The sequence below is a fragment of the Zosterops lateralis genome (assembly GCF_965231275.1).
Source record: "Zosterops lateralis genome assembly, chromosome: 38".
In the NCBI taxonomy this organism is placed as follows: domain Eukaryota; kingdom Metazoa; phylum Chordata; class Aves; order Passeriformes; family Zosteropidae; genus Zosterops; species Zosterops lateralis.
Window position 1 is genome coordinate 538,976 of NC_139798.1, and position 18,429 is coordinate 557,404.

The 18,429-nt window shown below is 36.2% G+C and overlaps 1 protein-coding gene across 1 annotated transcript in view; it reads right to left on the minus strand.

The window, feature by feature from the left end:
* Positions 1 to 2,072: 2,072 nt before the first annotated feature.
* Positions 2,073 to 18,429, minus strand: part of CHD8 (chromodomain helicase DNA binding protein 8) — a 68,727-nt gene continuing 52,370 nt past the window's right edge. Inside the window, 8 exon segments of the mRNA XM_083882212.1 lie at positions 2,073 to 3,156; positions 4,700 to 4,801; positions 7,035 to 7,178; positions 9,840 to 10,000; positions 12,158 to 12,559; positions 14,252 to 14,460; positions 15,646 to 15,838; positions 18,106 to 18,160. Of these exon segments, the coding sequence (XP_083738338.1) occupies positions 2,704 to 3,156; positions 4,700 to 4,801; positions 7,035 to 7,178; positions 9,840 to 10,000; positions 12,158 to 12,559; positions 14,252 to 14,460; positions 15,646 to 15,838; positions 18,106 to 18,160 (1,719 nt within the window). The 3' untranslated portion in view covers positions 2,073 to 2,703.

The window sequence follows — 18,429 nt, forward strand, 5'->3', positions numbered from 1 at the left end:
TTTGGTCAATTTTTGGACAATTTTTGGACAATCTTGGGACAATTTTTGGACAATTTTGGACAATTTTGGGACAATTTTTGGTCGATTTTGGGTCAATTTTGGGTCAATTTTTGGACAATTTTGGGTCAATTTTTTCGTAATTTTGGGACAATTTTGGGTCAATTTTTGGTCGATTTTGGGACAATTTTTGAGTCAATTTCGGGTCCATTTTGGGTGAATTTTTTTGTGATTTTTGGGCAATTTTTGGCCAATTTTGGGTCAATTTTTGGTCAATTTTTGGACAATTTTTGGACAATTTTTGGGTCAATTTTGGGGCAATTTTGGGTCAATTTTTGGACAATTTTTGGTCAATTTTTGGACAATTTTTGGTCGATTTTTGGACAATTTTTGGACAACTTTTGGTCGATTTTGGGTCAATTTTTGGTCAATTTTTGGACAATTTTGGGTCAATTTTTGGACAATTTTGGGTCAATTTTGGGTCAATTTTTGGACAATTTTGGGTCAATTTTTTCGTAATTTTGGGACGATTTTTGGTCAATTTTTGGGTGATTTTGGGACGATTTTTGGGTGATTTTGGGGCAATTTTGGGGATTTTTGTACCTTTTTCCGGTGCCACTTTTCCCGTCGCTGCTCCACGAACTAAAAAGGAGAAAAAGGAGAATTTTTGGGGTGAATTCGGGAAGATTTGGGGAATTTTGGAGTTTTTTTGGGTGAATTTTTTGGGGTTTTTTTGCAGTGAATTTTTGGGGTTTTTGGGGTGAATTTTGGGCATTTTTTTGGGTGAATTTTGTGGATTTTTGGGGTGAATTTTTTTGTTTTTTTAGGGTGAATTTTGGGAGTTTTTTTGGGTTGAATTTTTTGGCGATTTTGGTGTTTTTTTCGGGTGAATTTTTTGGGATTTTTGGGGTGAATTTTGTGGATTTTTTAAGTGAATTTTAGGGTTTTTTAGGCTGAATTTTGGGGGTTCTTTTGGGGTGAATTTTGGGGTTTTTTGGGGTGAATTTTTTGGCGATTTTGGGTTTTTTTAGGGTGAATTTTTGGGGATTTTTGGGGTAAATTTTGGGGGTTTTTTTAGCGAATATTTTGTGGCTTTTTTGGTGAATTTTGGGGTTTTTTGGGGTGAATTTTTTGCCAAATTGGTGTTTTTTTAGGATGAATTTTTTGAGTTTTTTAGGTGAATTTTTTTGGGATTTTTTGGGTGAATTTTTGGTTTTTTTGGGGGGAATTTTGGGGGTTTTTTGGGTAAATTTTGGGTGATTTCTTTTTGTTTTTGGGGTGAATTTTGGGGTTTTTTGGGGTGAATTTTTTGCCGATTTTGGGTTTTTTTAGGGTGAATTTTTGGGGTGAATTTTTAGGGTTTTTTGGGTGATTTTTTGCGTTTTTTTTGGGTCAAATTTTTCGGGTTTTTTGGGTGAATTTTTGGGAGTTTTTTGGGGAGAATTTTTGGCATTTTTGGGGTGATTTTTGAGAAATTTTTGGGGGTTTTTTTGGAGTTTTTTCTTGGTGATTTTGGCATTTTTAGGGTGAATTTTTGGGGTTTTTTTGGGGGGGGAATTTTGATGTTTTTTAGGTTGAATTTTGGGTGAATTTTGGGGGGGTTTTTTTGGTGAATTTTTTGGGATTTTTGGGGTGAATTTTGTGGATTTTTCAGGTGAATTTTTTTGGGTTTTTTTGGTGAATTTTGGGTTTTTTTAGGGTGAATTTTTTGGTTTTTTTGGGGGGAATTTTTTGGGGTTTTTTTGGGTAAATTTTGGGTGAAATTTTTTTTTGTTTTTGGGATGAATTTTGGGGTTTTTTGGGTTCATCTTTCGGATGAATTTTGGGGTTATTTGGGGTGAATTTTGTGGATTTTTTGGGGGGAATTTTTCGTTTTTTTGGGGGGAATTTTGGGGTTTTTTTGGGTAAATTTTGGGTGAATTTTTTTTAGTTTTTGGGATGAATTTTGGGGTTTTTTGGGTTAATTTTTGTGTGAATTTTGGGTTTTTTGGGGTGAATTTTGTGGATTTTTTGGGTAAATTTTGGGTGAGTTTTTTTTTTGTTTTTGGGATGAATTTTGGGGTTTTTTGGGGTGAATTTTTGGGTTTTTCGCTGTGAATTTTTGGGGTTTTTTTTGTGAATTTTTAGGTCTTTTTTGGGTGATTTTTTGCGATTTTTTTGGGTCAAATTTTTTGGTTTTTTTGGGTGAATTTTTGGGAGTTTTTTGGGGAGAATTTTCGGCATTTTTGGGGTGATTTTTGAGAAATTTTTTGGGGTTTTTTTGGGGTTTTTTCTTGGTGATTTTGGCATTTTTAGGGTGAATTTTTTGGGGTTTTTTTGGGGGGGGAATTTTGATGTTTTTTAGGTTGAATTTTGGGTGAATTTTTGTGGGTTTTTTGTAGCGATTTTTGGGGGTTTTTAGGTTGAATTTTGAGTAAATTTTTGTGGTTTTTTGGGATGAATTTCGGGTGAATTTTGGGGGTTTTTTTTTTGGTGAATTTTTTGGGATTTTTGGGGTGAATTTTGTGGATTTTTCAGGTGAATTTTTTTGGGTTTTTTCGGTGAATTTTGGGGATTTTTTAGGGTGAATTTTTTGGGATTTTTGGGTGAATTTTTGGGATTTTTGGGTGAATTTTTTGGTTTTTTGGGGTGAATTTTGGGGGTTTTTTGAGTAAATTTTGGGTGAAATTTTTTTTGGTTTTGGGATGAATTTTGGGGTTTTTTGGGTTAATTTTTCGGATGAATTTTGGGGTTTTTTGGAGTGAATTTTTGGGTCAATTTTGTGGTTTTTGTGGTGAATTTTTTGGGTTTTTTTGGGTGAATTTTTTGGTTTTTTTGGGGGGAATTTTGGGGGTTTTTTTGGTGAATTTTTGGTGTTTCTTGCTGTGAATTTTTTTGGATTTTTGGGGGGAATTTTTCGTTTTTTTGGGGGGAATTTTGGGGTTTTTTTTGGGTAAATTCCGGGTGAATTTTTTTTTGTTTTTGGGATGAATTTTGGGGTTTTTTGGGTGAATTTTTTGGGTGAATTTTTCGGGGTTTTTTGGGGGTAAATCGGAATTTTTTTGTGCTCACCGGGTGCAGTCGGGGCTGGGGGAACTCGGGGTCCCCCCGGGGGGGGTTTGGGGTCCCCACGACGCCCTCGGGGTCCCCCCGGAGCCCCTCGAGGCAGCGCAGCTCCAGCTTGGGGCAAAAAAACACAAATTTCAGTCAAAAAACCAACAAATTCTGCTCAAAACCCACAAATTCTGGTCAAAACCCACGAATTTTAGTCAAAACCATCAAAAATCCGGGAAAAAAAAACCCCAAATTTGAGGTTTTTCCCCCAAAATTTAAGATTTTTTCCCCCAGAATTTGCCCAAAATCTGTTTTTTTTTTTTCCAGCAAATTTGTGGTTTTTTCCCACAAATTTTCTGGTTTTTTTTTTTTCCCCAATTTGAAGGTTTTTTTCCCCAAAATTTGCGGGTTTTTTCCCCCCCAAATTCCCTTTTTTTTCCCAAATTTGGGGGTTTTCTCCCAAAATTGAGATTTTTTTCCCTCCAAATTGCCCCAAAATTGTTTTTTTTTTCCCAAATTTTGAGTTTTTTTCACTCCCGTATTTCCTTTTTCCCAAAAATTGGGGTTTTTTCCCCCAAATTTAAAGTTTTTTCCCCCAAATTTGAATTTTCTTCCCCAAATTTGATGTTTTTCCCCCGAAATCTGAAGTTTTTCACCTAAATTTTTGGGTTTTCCCCCAAATTCGAATTTTTTCCCTGAATTTTTTTGTTTTTCCCCCAAAACTTAATTTTTTCCCCCTGAAATTTCCTTTTCCCCCAAAATTCAGATTTTTTTTTTCCCAAAACCTTTTTTTTTCCCCCAAAATTTTTGGTCTTTTTCCCCAAATTTTTTATTTTTTCCCCCCAAAAATTCCATTTTTTCCCAAAAATCCCCATTTTTCCCCCAAATTTTTTATTTTTTCCTCCCAAAATTCCATTTTTTTCCCCAAAATCTGATTTTTTTTTTCTGGAAATTCTATTTTTTTACCAAAATTTTTCCTTTTTTTCCCCCAAATTTTTTTATTTTTCCCCCAATTTTTTTTATTTTTTCCCCCAATTTTTATTTTTTTCCCCCATTTTTTTAATTTTTTCCCCCAAATTTTTTATTTTTTCCCCCAAATTTTTTATTTTTTCCCAAAATCCCCATTTTTCACCCCAAATTTCCCTAAAATTGAGATTTTTTTGCCAAATTTTTTATTTTTCCCCCAAATTTTTTATTTTTCCCCAATTTTTTTCATTTTTTCCCCTTTTTTTTTCATTTTTCCGCCAATTTTTTATTTTCCCCCAAATTTTTTATTTTTTCCCCGAAATTTTTTGGTTTTTCCCCAAAATTTGAAATTTTTTTCTGGAAATTTTATTTTTTTACCAATTTTTTTTATTTTCTCCCCCAATTTTTTTAATTTTTTCCCCAATTTTTTTTTATTTTTTCCCCCAAATCCTTTATTTTTTCCGCCAATTTTTTATTTTCCCCCAAGTTTCTTATTTTTTCCCCGAAATTTTTTGGTTTTTCCCCAAAATCTGAATTTTTTTTCTGGAAATTTTATTTTTTCCCCCCAATTTTTTTTATTTTTTCCCCCAAAATTCCATTTTTTTCCCAAAAATCCACATTTTTCACGTCAAATTTTTTTATTTTTCCCCCCAAATTTTTTATTTTTCCCCAAATTTTTTATTTTCCCCCCAGATTTTCTCACCTCGACCATTTTTTTGTTGTTTTTCCTGCCCTGGTTTTGTGCCCGGGCGGCGCCGTTGGGGCCCAGTCGGTGCTTCTGGAAGGTCAATTTCAGCCCCTCCTCCTGGAATTCCGGCCAAAAATCACAATTTTGGTCAAAAAAAGGGAAAAAAGGAACAAAAAAAAGGAGTTTGGGGAAAAAAACCCAAAATTTTTACCCCAAATTCTCATTTTTTTACCCCAAAATTCTCATTTTTTCCCCCAAATTTTAATTTTTTTTCCCAAAATTCCCATTTTTTCCCCCAAATATTAATTTTTTTTACCAAATTTTGACTTTTTTTACCCAAAATTCTTTTTTTTTACCAAATTTTGCCTTTTTTTGCCCAAAATTTGAATTTTTTTTACGAAATTTTGCCTTTTTTTACCCAAAATCCGAATTTTTTTTACCCAAATTCTCTTTTTTTCCCCCAAATTCTCATTTTTTTCCCCCAAATTCTCATTTTTTTCCCCCAAATTTTTTTTTTTTTTCCCCAAATTCTCATTTTTTCCCCCCAAATATTAATTTTTTACCCAAAATTCTTTTTTTTTTCCCCCAAATTCTCTTTTTTTTTCCCCCAAATTCTCGTTTTTTCCCCAAAATTCTTTCTACCCTTTAAATCCCACCCGTTTTTTTTTACCCAAATTTTGGGAAATAAAAAAAAAAAAAATTCGATTAAAACCCATAAATACGAACCAGTTCAAGCCCCTCCTCCTGAAACTCGGGTAAAAAAATCACAATTTTGGTCAAAAACGGGAAAAAAAGATCAGAAAAAAGGAGTTTGGGGGAAAAACCCCCGAAATTTGGGTGAAAAACGGGGAAAGAGAAACGAGAAAATGGAATTTTTGGGTGAAAAAATGTGAAATTTGGGTGAAAGAACGGGTGGGATTGAAAGGGTCGAAAGAATTTGGGGTAAAAAAAGAGAATTTGGGGGGAAAAAATGAGAATTTGGGGAAAAAATGAGAATTTGGGGGGAAAAATTAATATTTTGGGTAAAAAAATGAGACTTTGGGGTAAAAAATGAGAATTGGGGGAAAAAAAATGAGAATTTTGGGAAAAAAACGAGAAATTGGGGAAAAAAAATGAGAATTTGGGGAAAAAAATGAAATTTTTGGGGTAAAAAATGAAATTTTTGGGGTAAAAAATGGGAGGGGAGGAAGGAAAAAAAGGGTTTTGGGTGAAAAAATGCAGATTTTGGTTAAAAATGGGAAAAAGGGAACAAAAAAACGGAGTTTGGGGGAAAAAACCATGAAATTTGGGTAAAAAAACCCCCAAAAATGGAGAAATTTTGGGTAAAAATCCCCAAAAATTGGTAAAAAACCCCCAAAAAAAGGCGAAATTTTGGGTAAAAAATCCCAAAAATTTGGTTAAAAAATCTAAATATGAACCAGGGATGTGAATTCTGAGTGAAAATCACAAAAATTTGTTTAAAAACACCCAAAAACGAAGATTTTTGGGTGAAAAAATCGAAATTTGGGGGAAAAAACACCCGAAAACCACCAAAATTTTGGGTGAAAATCCCCGAATTTTGGTCAAACCCCCCAAACATGAACCAAAAAAGCAAATTTTGGGTTAAAAAATGATAATTTTGGTGACTGGGCAAATTTGGGGTAAAAAAACCTGAAAATTTGGTAAAAAAACACCCAAAAAACACCAAAATTTTGGGTAAAAATCCCAAAAATTTGATAAAAACCCTAAACATGAACCAGGGATTTTAGTTTTGGGTAAAAACCACAAAAATTTGGTTAAAACACCCAAAAAAAATGAAGAATTTTGGGTGAAAATCCACAAAAAATGGTTAAAAAAACTCCTTTAAAAATACCAAAAAAACCCCCAAAAAATCCAAAAAAAAAATCCAAAAAAATTCCAAAAAAATTCCAAAAAAAAAAAAAATTTTCAAAAAAACCCTCAAAAAATTCCAAAAAAATTCAAAAAAATTTCCAAAATAAAATCCCAAAAAATTCCAAAAAAATCCAAAAAAATTCCAAAAAAATTCCAAAAAAAACCCCAAAAAAACCCAAAAAAATTCCAAAAAATTTCCAAAAAAAATAAAATAAAAACCGGCAAAATTTCGGGCGAAAATCCCCACATTTTGGTCAAACCCCCTAAATATGAACCAAAAAAGCAAATTTCCGGTAAAAACCACAAAAATTTGGTTAAAAACACCCCAAAAAATGAATAATTTTGGGTGAAAATCCCCAAAAATTGGTTAAAAAACGGCAAAATTTTGGGTAAAAATCCGCAAAATTTGGTAAAAAACCCTAAACATGAACCAGAAATGTGAATTTTGGGTTTGAAATTTTAATTTTTGGCGACTCACGTCCTTGATCTGCACCGTGAACTCTTTGCCCTCGCGGGGGGGGGAGGGGCAGGGGCAGGGGGGGGGAGGGGCGGCCTCGGGCCCCTCCCCCGCCGTCAGCACCGCGCGGCACAGCAGCTCCAGGCGCCGGATCAGGGCCCCTTCCTGCCGAGAAAAACATCAATTTTAATTAAAAAAATATAAATTTTGGGTGAATTACAAGTTTGGGAGAAGAAAGAAATTTTTTTGGATTTTTTTTGGATTTTTTGGGGGTTTTTTTTTGGGATTTTTTTGGATTTTTTTTCGGGATTTTTCACTTTTTTTTGGTATTTTTTAAGGAGATTTTTGGGAATTTTTTGGAATTTTTTTGGATTTTTTATGGATTTTTTTGGGAATTTTTTGGATTTTTTTTGGATTTTTTATGGATTTTTTTCGGAATTTTTTTGGATTTTTTTGGGGTTTTTTTTGGATTTTTTTTGGATTTTTTGGGTTTTTTAAAGGGTTTTTTTGGGATTTTTTTTTTGATTTTTTTTGGATTTATTTCGATTTTTTTAAATATTTTTTTCGGATTTTTTTTGGAATTTTTTTTTGGATTTTTTTTTTTGGATTTTTTATGGATTTTTTTCGGAATTTTTTTGGATTTTTTTGGGGTTTTTTTGGAATTTTTTTCAGTATTTTTTGGGGGTTTTTTTGGGGATTTTTTTTGGATTTTTTTCAGATTTTTTTAGGTCTTTTTTTGGATTTTTTTTAGGGATTTTTAAGGGTTTTTTTGGGTAATTTTTAAGGAGATTTTTGGGATTTTTTGGGGAATTTCTTTAGGATTTTTTAGGATTTTTTTTAGATTTTTTTTTAGATTTTTAAATGGGTTTTTTTTGGATTTTTTTAGATTTTTTTTTGATTTTTTGGGGTTTTTTTTTGGATTTTTTTTGGATTTTTTAATGGATTTTTTTCGGATTTTTTTTTGATTTTTTGGGGGTTTTTTTGGAATTTTTCTCGGTATTTTTTGGGGGTTTTTTTGGGGATTTTTTTTGGATTTTTTTCAGATTTTTTTAGGTCTTTTTTTGGATTTTTTTTAGGGATTTTTAAGGGTTTTGTGGTAATTTTTAAGGAGATTTTTGGGATTTTTTGGGGAATTTCTTTAGGATTTTTTAGGATTTTTGTTAGATTTTTTTTAGATTTTTAAATGGGTTTTTTTTTATTTTTTTAGATTTTCTTTGGAATTTTTTTTTTGGTTTTTTAAAGGGTTTTTTTGGGATTTTTTTTTTGGATTTATTTTGATTTTTTTAATATTTTTTTCGGATTTTTTTTGGAATTTTTTTTTTTATTTCTTTGGGGTTTTTTTTTAGAATTTTTCGGGGGTTTTTTTTAGATTTTTTTTTTTTGATTTTTTTGGATTTTCTTTCGAATTTTTTTGGATTTTTTTTGGAATTTTTTTCGGGATATTTCATCTTTTTTTTGGTATTTTTTAAGGAGATTTTTGGGAATTTTTGGGGGTTTTTTTTGATTTTTTATGGATTTTTTTCGGATTTTTTTGGGGTTTTTTTGGATTTTTTTTGGATTTTTTTTTGGTTTTTTAAAGGGTTTTTTTAGGGTTTTTTTGAATTTTTTTTTGATTTTTTGGAAATTTTTTTGGATTTTTTTTGGAATTTTTTGGGATTTCTTTGGAATTTTTTGGATTTTTTTGGAATTTTTTTTTGGATTTTTTTTGTTTTTTTAAAGGGTGTTTTAGGGATTTTTTTGCAATTTTTTGGTTTTTTTTTTTTTTGATTCTTTAGAGGGTTTTTTTAGGGTTTTTTGGAATTTTTTTGGATTTTTTTTTGATTTTTTTGGAATTTTTTTGGATTTTTTTTTGGAATTTTTTTGGATTTTTTTAGAATTTTTTTGGATTTTTTTTATTTTTTCGGATTTTTTTTGGTTTTTTTTTAAAGGGTTTTTAAGGGATTTTTCGGGGTTTTTTTGGTATTTTTTAAGGAGATTTTTGGGATTTTTTGGGGAATTTTTTTAGGATTTTTGGGAGTTTTTTTGGTGGAATTTTTTGTGATTTTTTTTTGAAAATTTTTTTTTTTTTTTTTTATATTTTCTGGGTTTTTTTGGGGGAGTTTTTTGGGGGTTTTTTGATGATTTTTTGGGGGATTTTTTTGGGTTTTTTCCTGGGTTTTTTGGACATTTTTGGGAGTTTTTTGGTGGAATTTCTTGAATTTTTTTTTGTAATTTTTTTTTATTTTTTTTTATATTTTTTTGGGGAATTTTTTTTTTTTATTTTTTTGGATTTTTTTTTTATTTTTTTTGGGAATTTTTTTGGATTTTTTTTTAATTTTTTTGAATTTTTTTAAAATTTTTTTTGATTTTTTTTATTTTTTTGGATTTTTTTTTATTTTTTTGGATTTTTTTTGATTTTTTTCGGATTTTTTTAGATATTTTTGGATTTTTTTTTCGATTTTTTTTTTATTTTTTTGGAATATTTTTTGGAATTTTTTTTGGATTTTTTTGGATTTATTTTTGGAATTTTTTTGGATTTTTTTTGGAATTTTTTTTTTTTTTTTGGGTTTTTTTTGATTTTTTCGGATTTTTTTAGATATTTTTGGAATTTTTTTTTCGTTTTTTTTTTTTATTTTTTTGGAATATTTTTCGGATTTTTTTTTGGATTTTTTTGGATTTATTTTTGGAATTTTTTTGGATTTTTTTTGAGAATTTTTTTTGGAATTTTTTTGGATATTTTTTTGTTTTTTTCGGATTTTTTTTTTTTTTAAAAAAGTTTTTTTTTTCTGGATTTTTCTGGGATTTTTTTCTGGTTTTTTTTGCCCTTTTTGGTTGTTTTCCCCTCACCTTGGGCCAATAAAGGAGATTTTGTGGCCCCGCCCCCCCGGGGTGGGGGAGGGGCGCTTTGGGGTCCCCGGGGGGTGGGGGAGGGGAATCCTGGCCCTGCCCCTCCCCCTCCCCCTCCTCCCCCTCCTCTTCCTCCTCCTCGTCCTCAAACAGCTCCGGCCCTGCCAAAAAAAAATAATAAAAATAAATCCCAAAAATTAGAAAATTCACCCCAAAAATCCAACCCAAAATTTGGGGTTTTTTCCCCAAAAATTTGGGATTTTTTTTCCTAAAAAAATGTGAATTTTTTTCCCCAATTTTTGGGGTTTTTTTCCAAAAATTTGGTGTTTTTTTCCCCAAAAATTTGGAATTTTTTCCAAAAAATTTGAATTTTTTTCCCTGATTTTTGGTGTTTTTTTTTCCAATTTTTTGTTTTGTTTTTTCCCAATTTTTGGAGTATTTTTTTCCCAATTTCTGGGGTTTTTTCCAATTTTATTTTTATTTTTTTTCCCCAAAAATTTGGATTTTTTTCCCCCAATTTTTTTTTTTTTTTCTCCCAAAATTTGAATTTTTTTTCCTCAATTTTTGATTTTTTTTTTCCCAATTTTTGGGGGTTTTTTCTCCCAATTTTTTTGTTTTTTTTTTTTTTCCCCAAAAATCTGGATTTTTTTTTCCTTCAATTTTTGATATTTTTTTCCCCAAAAATTTGGAATTTTTTTCCTCCAATTTTTGATTTTTTTCCCCCCCAAAATTTGGATTTTTTTCCTCAATTTTTAGGTTTTTTTTTCCCAAATTTTGGGAGGTTTTTTTTCCCTAATTTTGAGGATTTTTCCCAAATTTTTTCCCAATTTTTAGAACGTTTTTTCCAACCAATTTTGTGGGTCGTTTTCCAAAATTTTTGGCAATTTCTTCCCCAATTTTTGGGTTTTTTCCCCCCAATTTTTGGCAATTTCTTCCCCCAATTTTTGGAGGTTTTTTTCCCTCAATTTTGTGGATTTTTCCACAATTTTTGGGTTTTTTTTCCCAATTTTGGGAGGTTTTTTCCCCAAAAAATTTGGAACTTTTTTCCCTCAATTTTTTTTGTTTTTTTTTTTTTCCCGCCAATTTGGAGCGGTTTTTTCCCCCCAATTTTAGTTTTTTTCCTCCAATTTTTGGGTTTTTTTCCCGAATTTTGGGGGGTTTTTTCCTCTCAATTTTGGGCTTTTTTCCCCCAATTTATTTTTCTGTTTTTCCCTGAAATCAAGACCCCAAACCCCCAAAAATTCCTGATTTTTTCCCCAAAAACTCACCTTCATCCTCCTCCTCCTTTCCTCCATTTTTCCCCCCTTAAATTTATTTTTTTTTCCTTTTTTTTTCCTTTTTTCCTTCAAAATTCTGACTCCAAAACCCCCAAAAATTCCCGTTTTTTTCCCCAAAACTCACCTTCACCCTCCTCCTCCTTTCTCCATTTTCCTCCCTAAAAATCTGATTTTTTTCCCCAAAAATTATTCTCATTATTCTCATTATTCTCATTATTATTGTCATTGTCACCGTTGTCATTCCCCTCTCTGTCCACCAGGTGGCGCCAGAATCAACATTTTGAATTATTGGGACTCCAAACCCCCCAAAATTCCCGATTTTTTCCCCAAAACTCACCTTCATCCTCCTCCTCCTTTTCCTCCTCCTTTCCCCATTTTTTCCCTCTAAAATTTAAATTTTTTTTCCTTTTTTCCCCCAAAATTCTGACTCCAAAACCCCAAAAAATTCCCGTTTTTTTCCCCAAAACTCCCCTTCATCCTCCTCCTCCTCTCCCCATTTCCCTCCCTAAAAATCTGATTTTTTTCCCCAAAAATTTACTGTCACCATTATCACCGTTGTCATTCCCCTCTCTGTCCACCAGGCGGCGCCAGAATCAACATTTTGAATTATTAGGACTCCAAACCCCCCAAAATTCCCATTTTTTCCCCCAAAACTCCCCTTCATCCTCCTCCTCCTTCTCCTCTTCCTCCTTCCTCCTCCTTTCCCCATTTTTCCCCCTAAAATTTAACTTTTTTTTCCTACAAAATCAGGACTCCAAATACCCCAAATTTCATTATTTTCCCCAAAACTCACCTTCATCCTCCTCCTTCTCCTTTCTGTTCCTTTCCTCATTTTTCCCTCCCTCAAATCTGAATTTTTTTCCCTTTTTTCCCCCCCAAAAATTATTCTCATTATTGTCATTATTGTCATTTATTCTCATTATTGTCATTGTCACATTTGTCATTCCCCTCTCTGTCCACCAGGCGGCGCCAGAATCAACATTTTTGAATTATTGGGACTCCAAAACCCCAAAAATTCTGGGTTATTTCCCCAAAACTCACCTTCATCCTCCTCATCCTCACTCTCCTCCCTGTGCCTCATCTCCATGTCCACGTTGGTGTCCCCACCATTGTCCCCGTTGTGTCCCTGCCCCTCATTGGTCGTCGTCGTCGCCATCGCGGGCGGCAGGGAGAGGCCGTGTCTCAGCATCGCCCCCCGCAGGCCGTGGCGGGCGGCGGCGCGGAGCAGCTCGGCGTCGTGGACGCCCCGCAGCCACCAGGGCGGCAGCGCGGAGCCCGGGGCCGGGGCGCGGCAGCGCAGGAGGGAGCCCAGCCCCGGGCGGGGCAGGACGCGCTCCCGCAGGCAGCGCAGCAGCCACAGGCGCCGCAGGCAGCGCCACGCCACGCCCCGCGACACCGGGACGCAGGGGGACGGCGAGGAGGGGGACACGGCCACGGGGGGAGCTGCCAGGGGGAGAAAAAAAGGAGAGAAAATTCTGTTAAAGGGGCAAAAAACGGCGAGAAAATCGGAGAAAGTACGGCAGAGAAAGGGTTAAAAATGGCAAAGAAAGGGTTAAAAATGGGTCGGAACCTGGAAGAGAAAGGGTTAAAATATGGGGAAAATTGGGGGGGGAAATGGCAATGAAAGGGTTAAAAATGGGGGAAAAATGGGGAAAAATTGGGGTAAAATTGGGAAAAAATTGGGGTAAAAATGGGAAAAAATCGTGAAAAAATTGGGCAGGCGGCAGAGACCCCTGGATTTGGGTCTAAACCCCTCAATTTCCATCCAAACCCCCCAAAAAAAACCCCAAAAAACCCCAAAAAAACCCCAAAAAACCCCCAAAAATTCCCAAAAAATGGGTTTATTTTTTCCCTTACCCTCTCCCGGCGCCGGGGGCAGGCGGCAGAGATTTCTTAAACCTTCTTATTTTGGGTTCAAACCCCTCAATTTCCATCCAAACCCCCCAAAAAAAACCCAAAAAAACCCAAAAAAAATCCCCAAAATCCCCCAAAAAAACCCCAAAAAACCCCAAAAAAACCCCCAAAAAACCCAAAAAAACCCCAAATAAATAAATTTCCCTCTTACCGTCTCCCGGGGCGGGGGGCAGGCGGCAGAGACCCTGAAACCCCCTGAATTTGGGTTCAAAACCCTCGATTTTGATTCAAACCCTTTGATTTGGGTTAAAATCCCTCAATTTGGGTTAAAATCCCTCAATTTGGGTTAAAATCCATTATTTTGGGGTTAAAAATCCCTCAATTTGGGCTTAAAAATCCCTTATTTTGGGTTCAAACCCATTATTTTGAATTAAAACCCTTTAATTTGGTTTCAAACTCTCCCAATTTGGGTTCAAACCTCCCAATTTGAGTTAAAACTCTCCCACATTGAGTTGAAACCTCCCGATTTGGGTTAAAATCCCTTGATTTGGGTTAAACCCCCTTTTTTTTGGGTACAAACTCCTCAATTTGAGTTTCAAATTTGGGTTCAAACCCCTCGATTTGGGTTCAAACCTCCCCATTTGAGTTAAAACTCTCCCAAATTGAGTTGAAACCTCCAGATTTCCATCCAAACCCTCCCAAACCCCCCAAAAAAACCCAAAAAACCCCCAAAAAATCCCCAAAAAACCCCAAAAAAACCCCCAAAAAAACCCAAAAAAATTCCCAAAAAACCCCAAATAAATAAATTTCCCTCTTACCGTCCCCCGGGGCGGGGGGCAGGCGGCAGAGACCCCTGGATTTGGGTCTAAACCCCTCGATTTCCATCCAAACCCCCCCAAAAAAACCCCAAAAAACCCCAAAAAAACCCCAAAAAAATCCCAAAAAAAACCCAAAAAAACCCCAAAAAACCCCCAAAAAAATCCCCAAAAAATCCTCAAAAAATCCCCAAAAAAACCCCAAAAAATCCCCTTAAAAATTCCCAAAAAATCCCCCAAAAACCCCAAAAAAACCCCAAAAAATCCCAAAAAAATCCCCAAAAATCCCCAACAAATCCCCTTAAAAATTCCCAAAAAATCCCCCAAAAATCCCCAAAATCCCCCAAAAAAAACCCAAAAAACCCCAGAAAAAACCCCAAAAAAAGCCCAAAAAATCCCCAAAAAACCCCCAAAAATTCCCCAAAAAAACCCAAAAAACCCCAAAATTAATAAATTTCCCTCTTACCCTCTCCTGGTGCCGGGGGCAGGCGGCAGACCTGGCGGCACATGGCCACGAAGCCGTGGTAGAACCGGGTCAGCTCCTCGTCCGAGCGCCGCTCCAGGTTGGCCAGAGCCCGGAACCGGCCCCAGCGGAACCGCCCCGAGCCCGGCTCCAGCTCCACCCCGAAGGTGGAGGCCACGCGCAGGAAATCGGCCTGTTCGCGCCGGGTCCAGCTGGAAATGGGGAAAAACAGTGAAAATTCGGTGAAAATCGGTGAAAAAATGGAGAAAATCGGTGAAAATTTGACGAAAAAATGACGAAAAACGGCCCAGAAATGCCCAAAAATCACCCCAAAACTGCTCCAAAATCTCCCAAAATGAAATTGGTTTGTTCTTGTCAGGTCCAGATGGAATTGGGGATAAAAACTGACCCCAAATCCCCCAAAATCCCCAAAAAATCCCCAAAAAATCTCCCAAAAAATCTCCCAAAAGCTCCCCAAAAAATCCCAAAAAAATCCCCAAAAAATCCCCAAAAATCCCCAAAAAATCCCTCAAAAAATCCCAAAAAATCCCCAAAAAAATCCCCAAAAAATTCCCAAAAAACCCCCCAAAAAATCCCCAAAAAATCCCCTTAAAAATTCCCAAAAAATCCCCCGAAAATTCCCCAAAATTTCCCCGAAATTTCCCTAAAAATTCCCTAAAAATCCCCTAAAAATTCCCTAAAAATTCCCTAAAAATCCCCAAAAAATTCCCAAAAAATCCCCAAAAAAATCCCCAATAAATCCCCGAAAAAATCCCTAAAAAATCCCCAAAAAATCGAAAAAAAATACCAAACAATCCCAAATAAACCCCAAAAATCCCCCAAAAAATCCCCAAAAAATCCCCTTTAAAAATCCCAAAAAAATCCCCCGAAAATTCCCCAAAAATTCCCAAAAATCCCCAAAAAATCCCCAAAAAATCTCCAAAAAATTCCCAAAAAATCCCCAAAAATCCCCAAAAAATCCCCAAACAATCCCCAAAAAATCCCCAAAAAAATCCCCAAAAAATCCCCAAAAAAATCCCCAAAAAATCCCCAAAAAATCCCCAAACAATCCCAAATAAACCCCAAAAATCCCCCAAAAAATCCCCAAAAAATCCCCTTAAAAAATCCCAAAAAAATCCCCAAAAATCCCCAAAAAATCCCCTTAAAAATCCCCCAAAAATCCCCAAAAAATCCCCCAAAAATCCCCCAAAAAATCCCAAAAAATCCCCAAAAAATCCTCAAAAAATCCCCAAAAAATCCCCAAAAAATCCCCAAAAAATCCCCAAAAAATCCCCTTAAAAATTCCCAAAAATCCCCCAAAAAAATCCCCAAAAACCCCCCAAAAACCCCCCAAAAAATCCCCAAATTCCCCCAAATCCCCCCCAGAATTTCCTCACCGCTGGAGTTTGTCCCTCCTGGGGGCGTCGTGTCCCCGCCGGGGTCTCCTCCTCTCCCCCGGGGGGGGGTTGGGGGCTCTCGGGGGGTCCCGGGGGGGCTCGGGGGGGTCCCGGCCCCGTTGGCAGCCCCCGAGGAGGCGCCGGAATCGCGCGGTCAGAGCCGGGCCGGGGGGCCACAGGGAGCCTGGGGAGCCTGAAAGTGAAATTAAAATTAATTTTGAGGTCAGTTGGGGGGATTTTGGGGGATTTTGGGGGATTTTGGGGGGTTTGGGGGTCAGTTTGGGGGATTTTGGGGGGATTTTGGGGGATTTTGGGGGGATTTTGGAGGATTTTGGGGGGTTTGGGGGGATTTTGGGGGGATTTGGGGGGATTTTGGGGGGTTTGGGGGATTTGGGGTCAGGTCAGGGTCAGTTTGGGGGATTTTGGGGGGATTTTGGGGTCAGGTTTGGGAATTTTGGGGTCAGTTTGGGGGAATTGGGGGGGATTTGGGGGATTTTGGGGGGTCTGAGAGTCACTTTTGGGGTCTGGAGGAGATTTGGGGTCAATTTGGGGGGATTTGGGGTCACTTTAGGGGATTTGGGGTCACTTTGAGTCAGTTTGGGGTCAGTTTTGGGATTTTGGGGGATTGAGGGATTTTGGGGGATTTGGGGGGATTTTGGGGGGATTTTGGGGGATTTTGGGGGGATTTTGGGGGGATTTGGGGGGATTTGGGGGGATTTGGGGGATTTTGGGGGGATTTGGGATCACTTTGAGAAGTTTTGGGGGGATTTGGGGGGATTTTGGGGAGATTTGGGGTCACTTTGGGGGATTTGGGGTCCCTTTAGGGGATTTTGGGGGGATTTTGGGGGGTCTGAGAGTCACTTTTGGGGTCTGGAGGAGATTTGGGGTCACTTTGGGGGATTTGGGGTCACTTTGAGTCGGTTTTGGGTCAGTTTGGGGGATTTTGGGGGGATTTGGGGTCAGTTTTGGGGGGATTGGGGGATTTTGGGGGGTCTGAGAGTCACTTTTGGGGTCTGGAGGAGATTTGGGGTCACTTTGGGGGATTTGGGGTCACTTTGAGTCGGTTTTGGGTCAGTTTGGGGGATTTTGGGGGGATTTGGGGTCAGTTTTGGGGGGATTTGGGGGATTTTGGGGGGTCTGAGAGTCACTTTTGGGGTCTGGAGGAGATTTGGGGAATTTTGGGGGGATTTGGGGTCAGTTCAGGGTCGGTTTGGGGGACTTTTTGGGGGTTTTGGGGGGTCTGAGAGTCACTTTTGGGGTCTGGAGGAGATTTGGGGTCAGTTTGGGGAATTTGGGGGGTTTTGGGGTCAGTTTGGGGGATTTGGGGTAATTTTAGGGCAGACTTTGGTTTATTTTGGGGCATTTTTGGGCCATTTTTGGGATAATTTTGGGCCATTTTGGGTGAATTTTTGGGGCATTTTTGGGTAATTTTTGTGCCATTTTTGGGACAATTTTGGGGCATTTTCAGGACATTTCCGGGACCTTTTTTTGGGCGATTTTTGGGACGTTTTGGGGCCATTTTTTTGGGTGAATTTTTGGGGTATTTTGGGACAATTTTGGGTCAATTTTGGGTCATTTTTTGGGTCATTTTTGTGCCATTTTTGGGTCAATTTTGGGGCCATTTTAGGTCAGATTTTGGGAATTTTTTGGGGCATTTTTGGGACATTTTTAAAAGAATTTTGGGACATTTTTTGGGTGAACTTTGGGTGAATTTTGGGCCAATTTTGGGTCATTTTTGTGCCATTTTTGGGACAATTTTGGGTCAATTTTGGGTCAATTTTGGGTCATTTTTGTGCCATTTTTGGGTCAATTTTGGGGCTTTTTTTGTCATTTTTTGGTCATTTTTTGGGTGAATTTTTGTGCCATTTTTGGGACAATTTTGGGTCATTTTTGGGACTTTTTAAAGGGAATTTTGGGCCTTTTTTTGGGCCATTTTTTGGATAAATTTTGGGTGAATTTTGGGGCGATTTTTGGGGATTTTTTTTTTAATTTTTTGGGGCGTTTTTAAGGGAATTTTGGGCCATTTTTGGGTGAATTTTGAGACAATTTTGGGGTGAATTTTGGGTGATTTTTGGGTCAATTTTGGGGCTCTTTTTGGGGCATTTTCGGGAATTTTTATGGAATTTTTTGAGAATTTTTAGGGAATTTTTTGGGATTTTTTTTGGAAATTTTTTGGGAATTTTTTGGGAATTATTTGGGATTTTTTTCAGATTTTTTTGGGAATTTTTTGGGAATTTTTAGGGAATTTTTGGGGAATTTTTAGGGAATTTTTTGGAATTTTTTGGGAATTTTTGGAGATTTTTTTGGGAATTTTTAGGGAATTTTTTGGGAATTTTTAGGGAATTTTTTGAGCATTTTTTGGGATTTTTTTTTGAATTTTTAAGGGAATTTTGGGCCATTTTTTGGATAAAATTTGGGATATTTTTGGGTGAAATTTGGGATATTTTGGGTCATTTTTACCTTGGTTTTCCTCCAGCAGAGAAATCTCCTCGTCCAGCCCGGCCAGGGGGTCGCTCTGGGGGGAAAAATTCAAATTTTTTGGGAAAAAATTCAAGATTTTTGGGAAAAAAAAAGAAATTTTGGAGAAAAAAATGGAATTTTGGGGAAAAAAATTGAAATTTTGGGGAAAAAAATCAGAAATTTTGGGGAAAAAATCAAATTCTGGGGAAAAATTTCAAAATTTTTGGGGAAAAAACGAAATTTGGGGGGAAAAAAAGAAATTTTGGGGAAAAAAATTCAAATTTTGGGAAAAAAAAATAAACTTTGGATAAAAAAATTGAAATT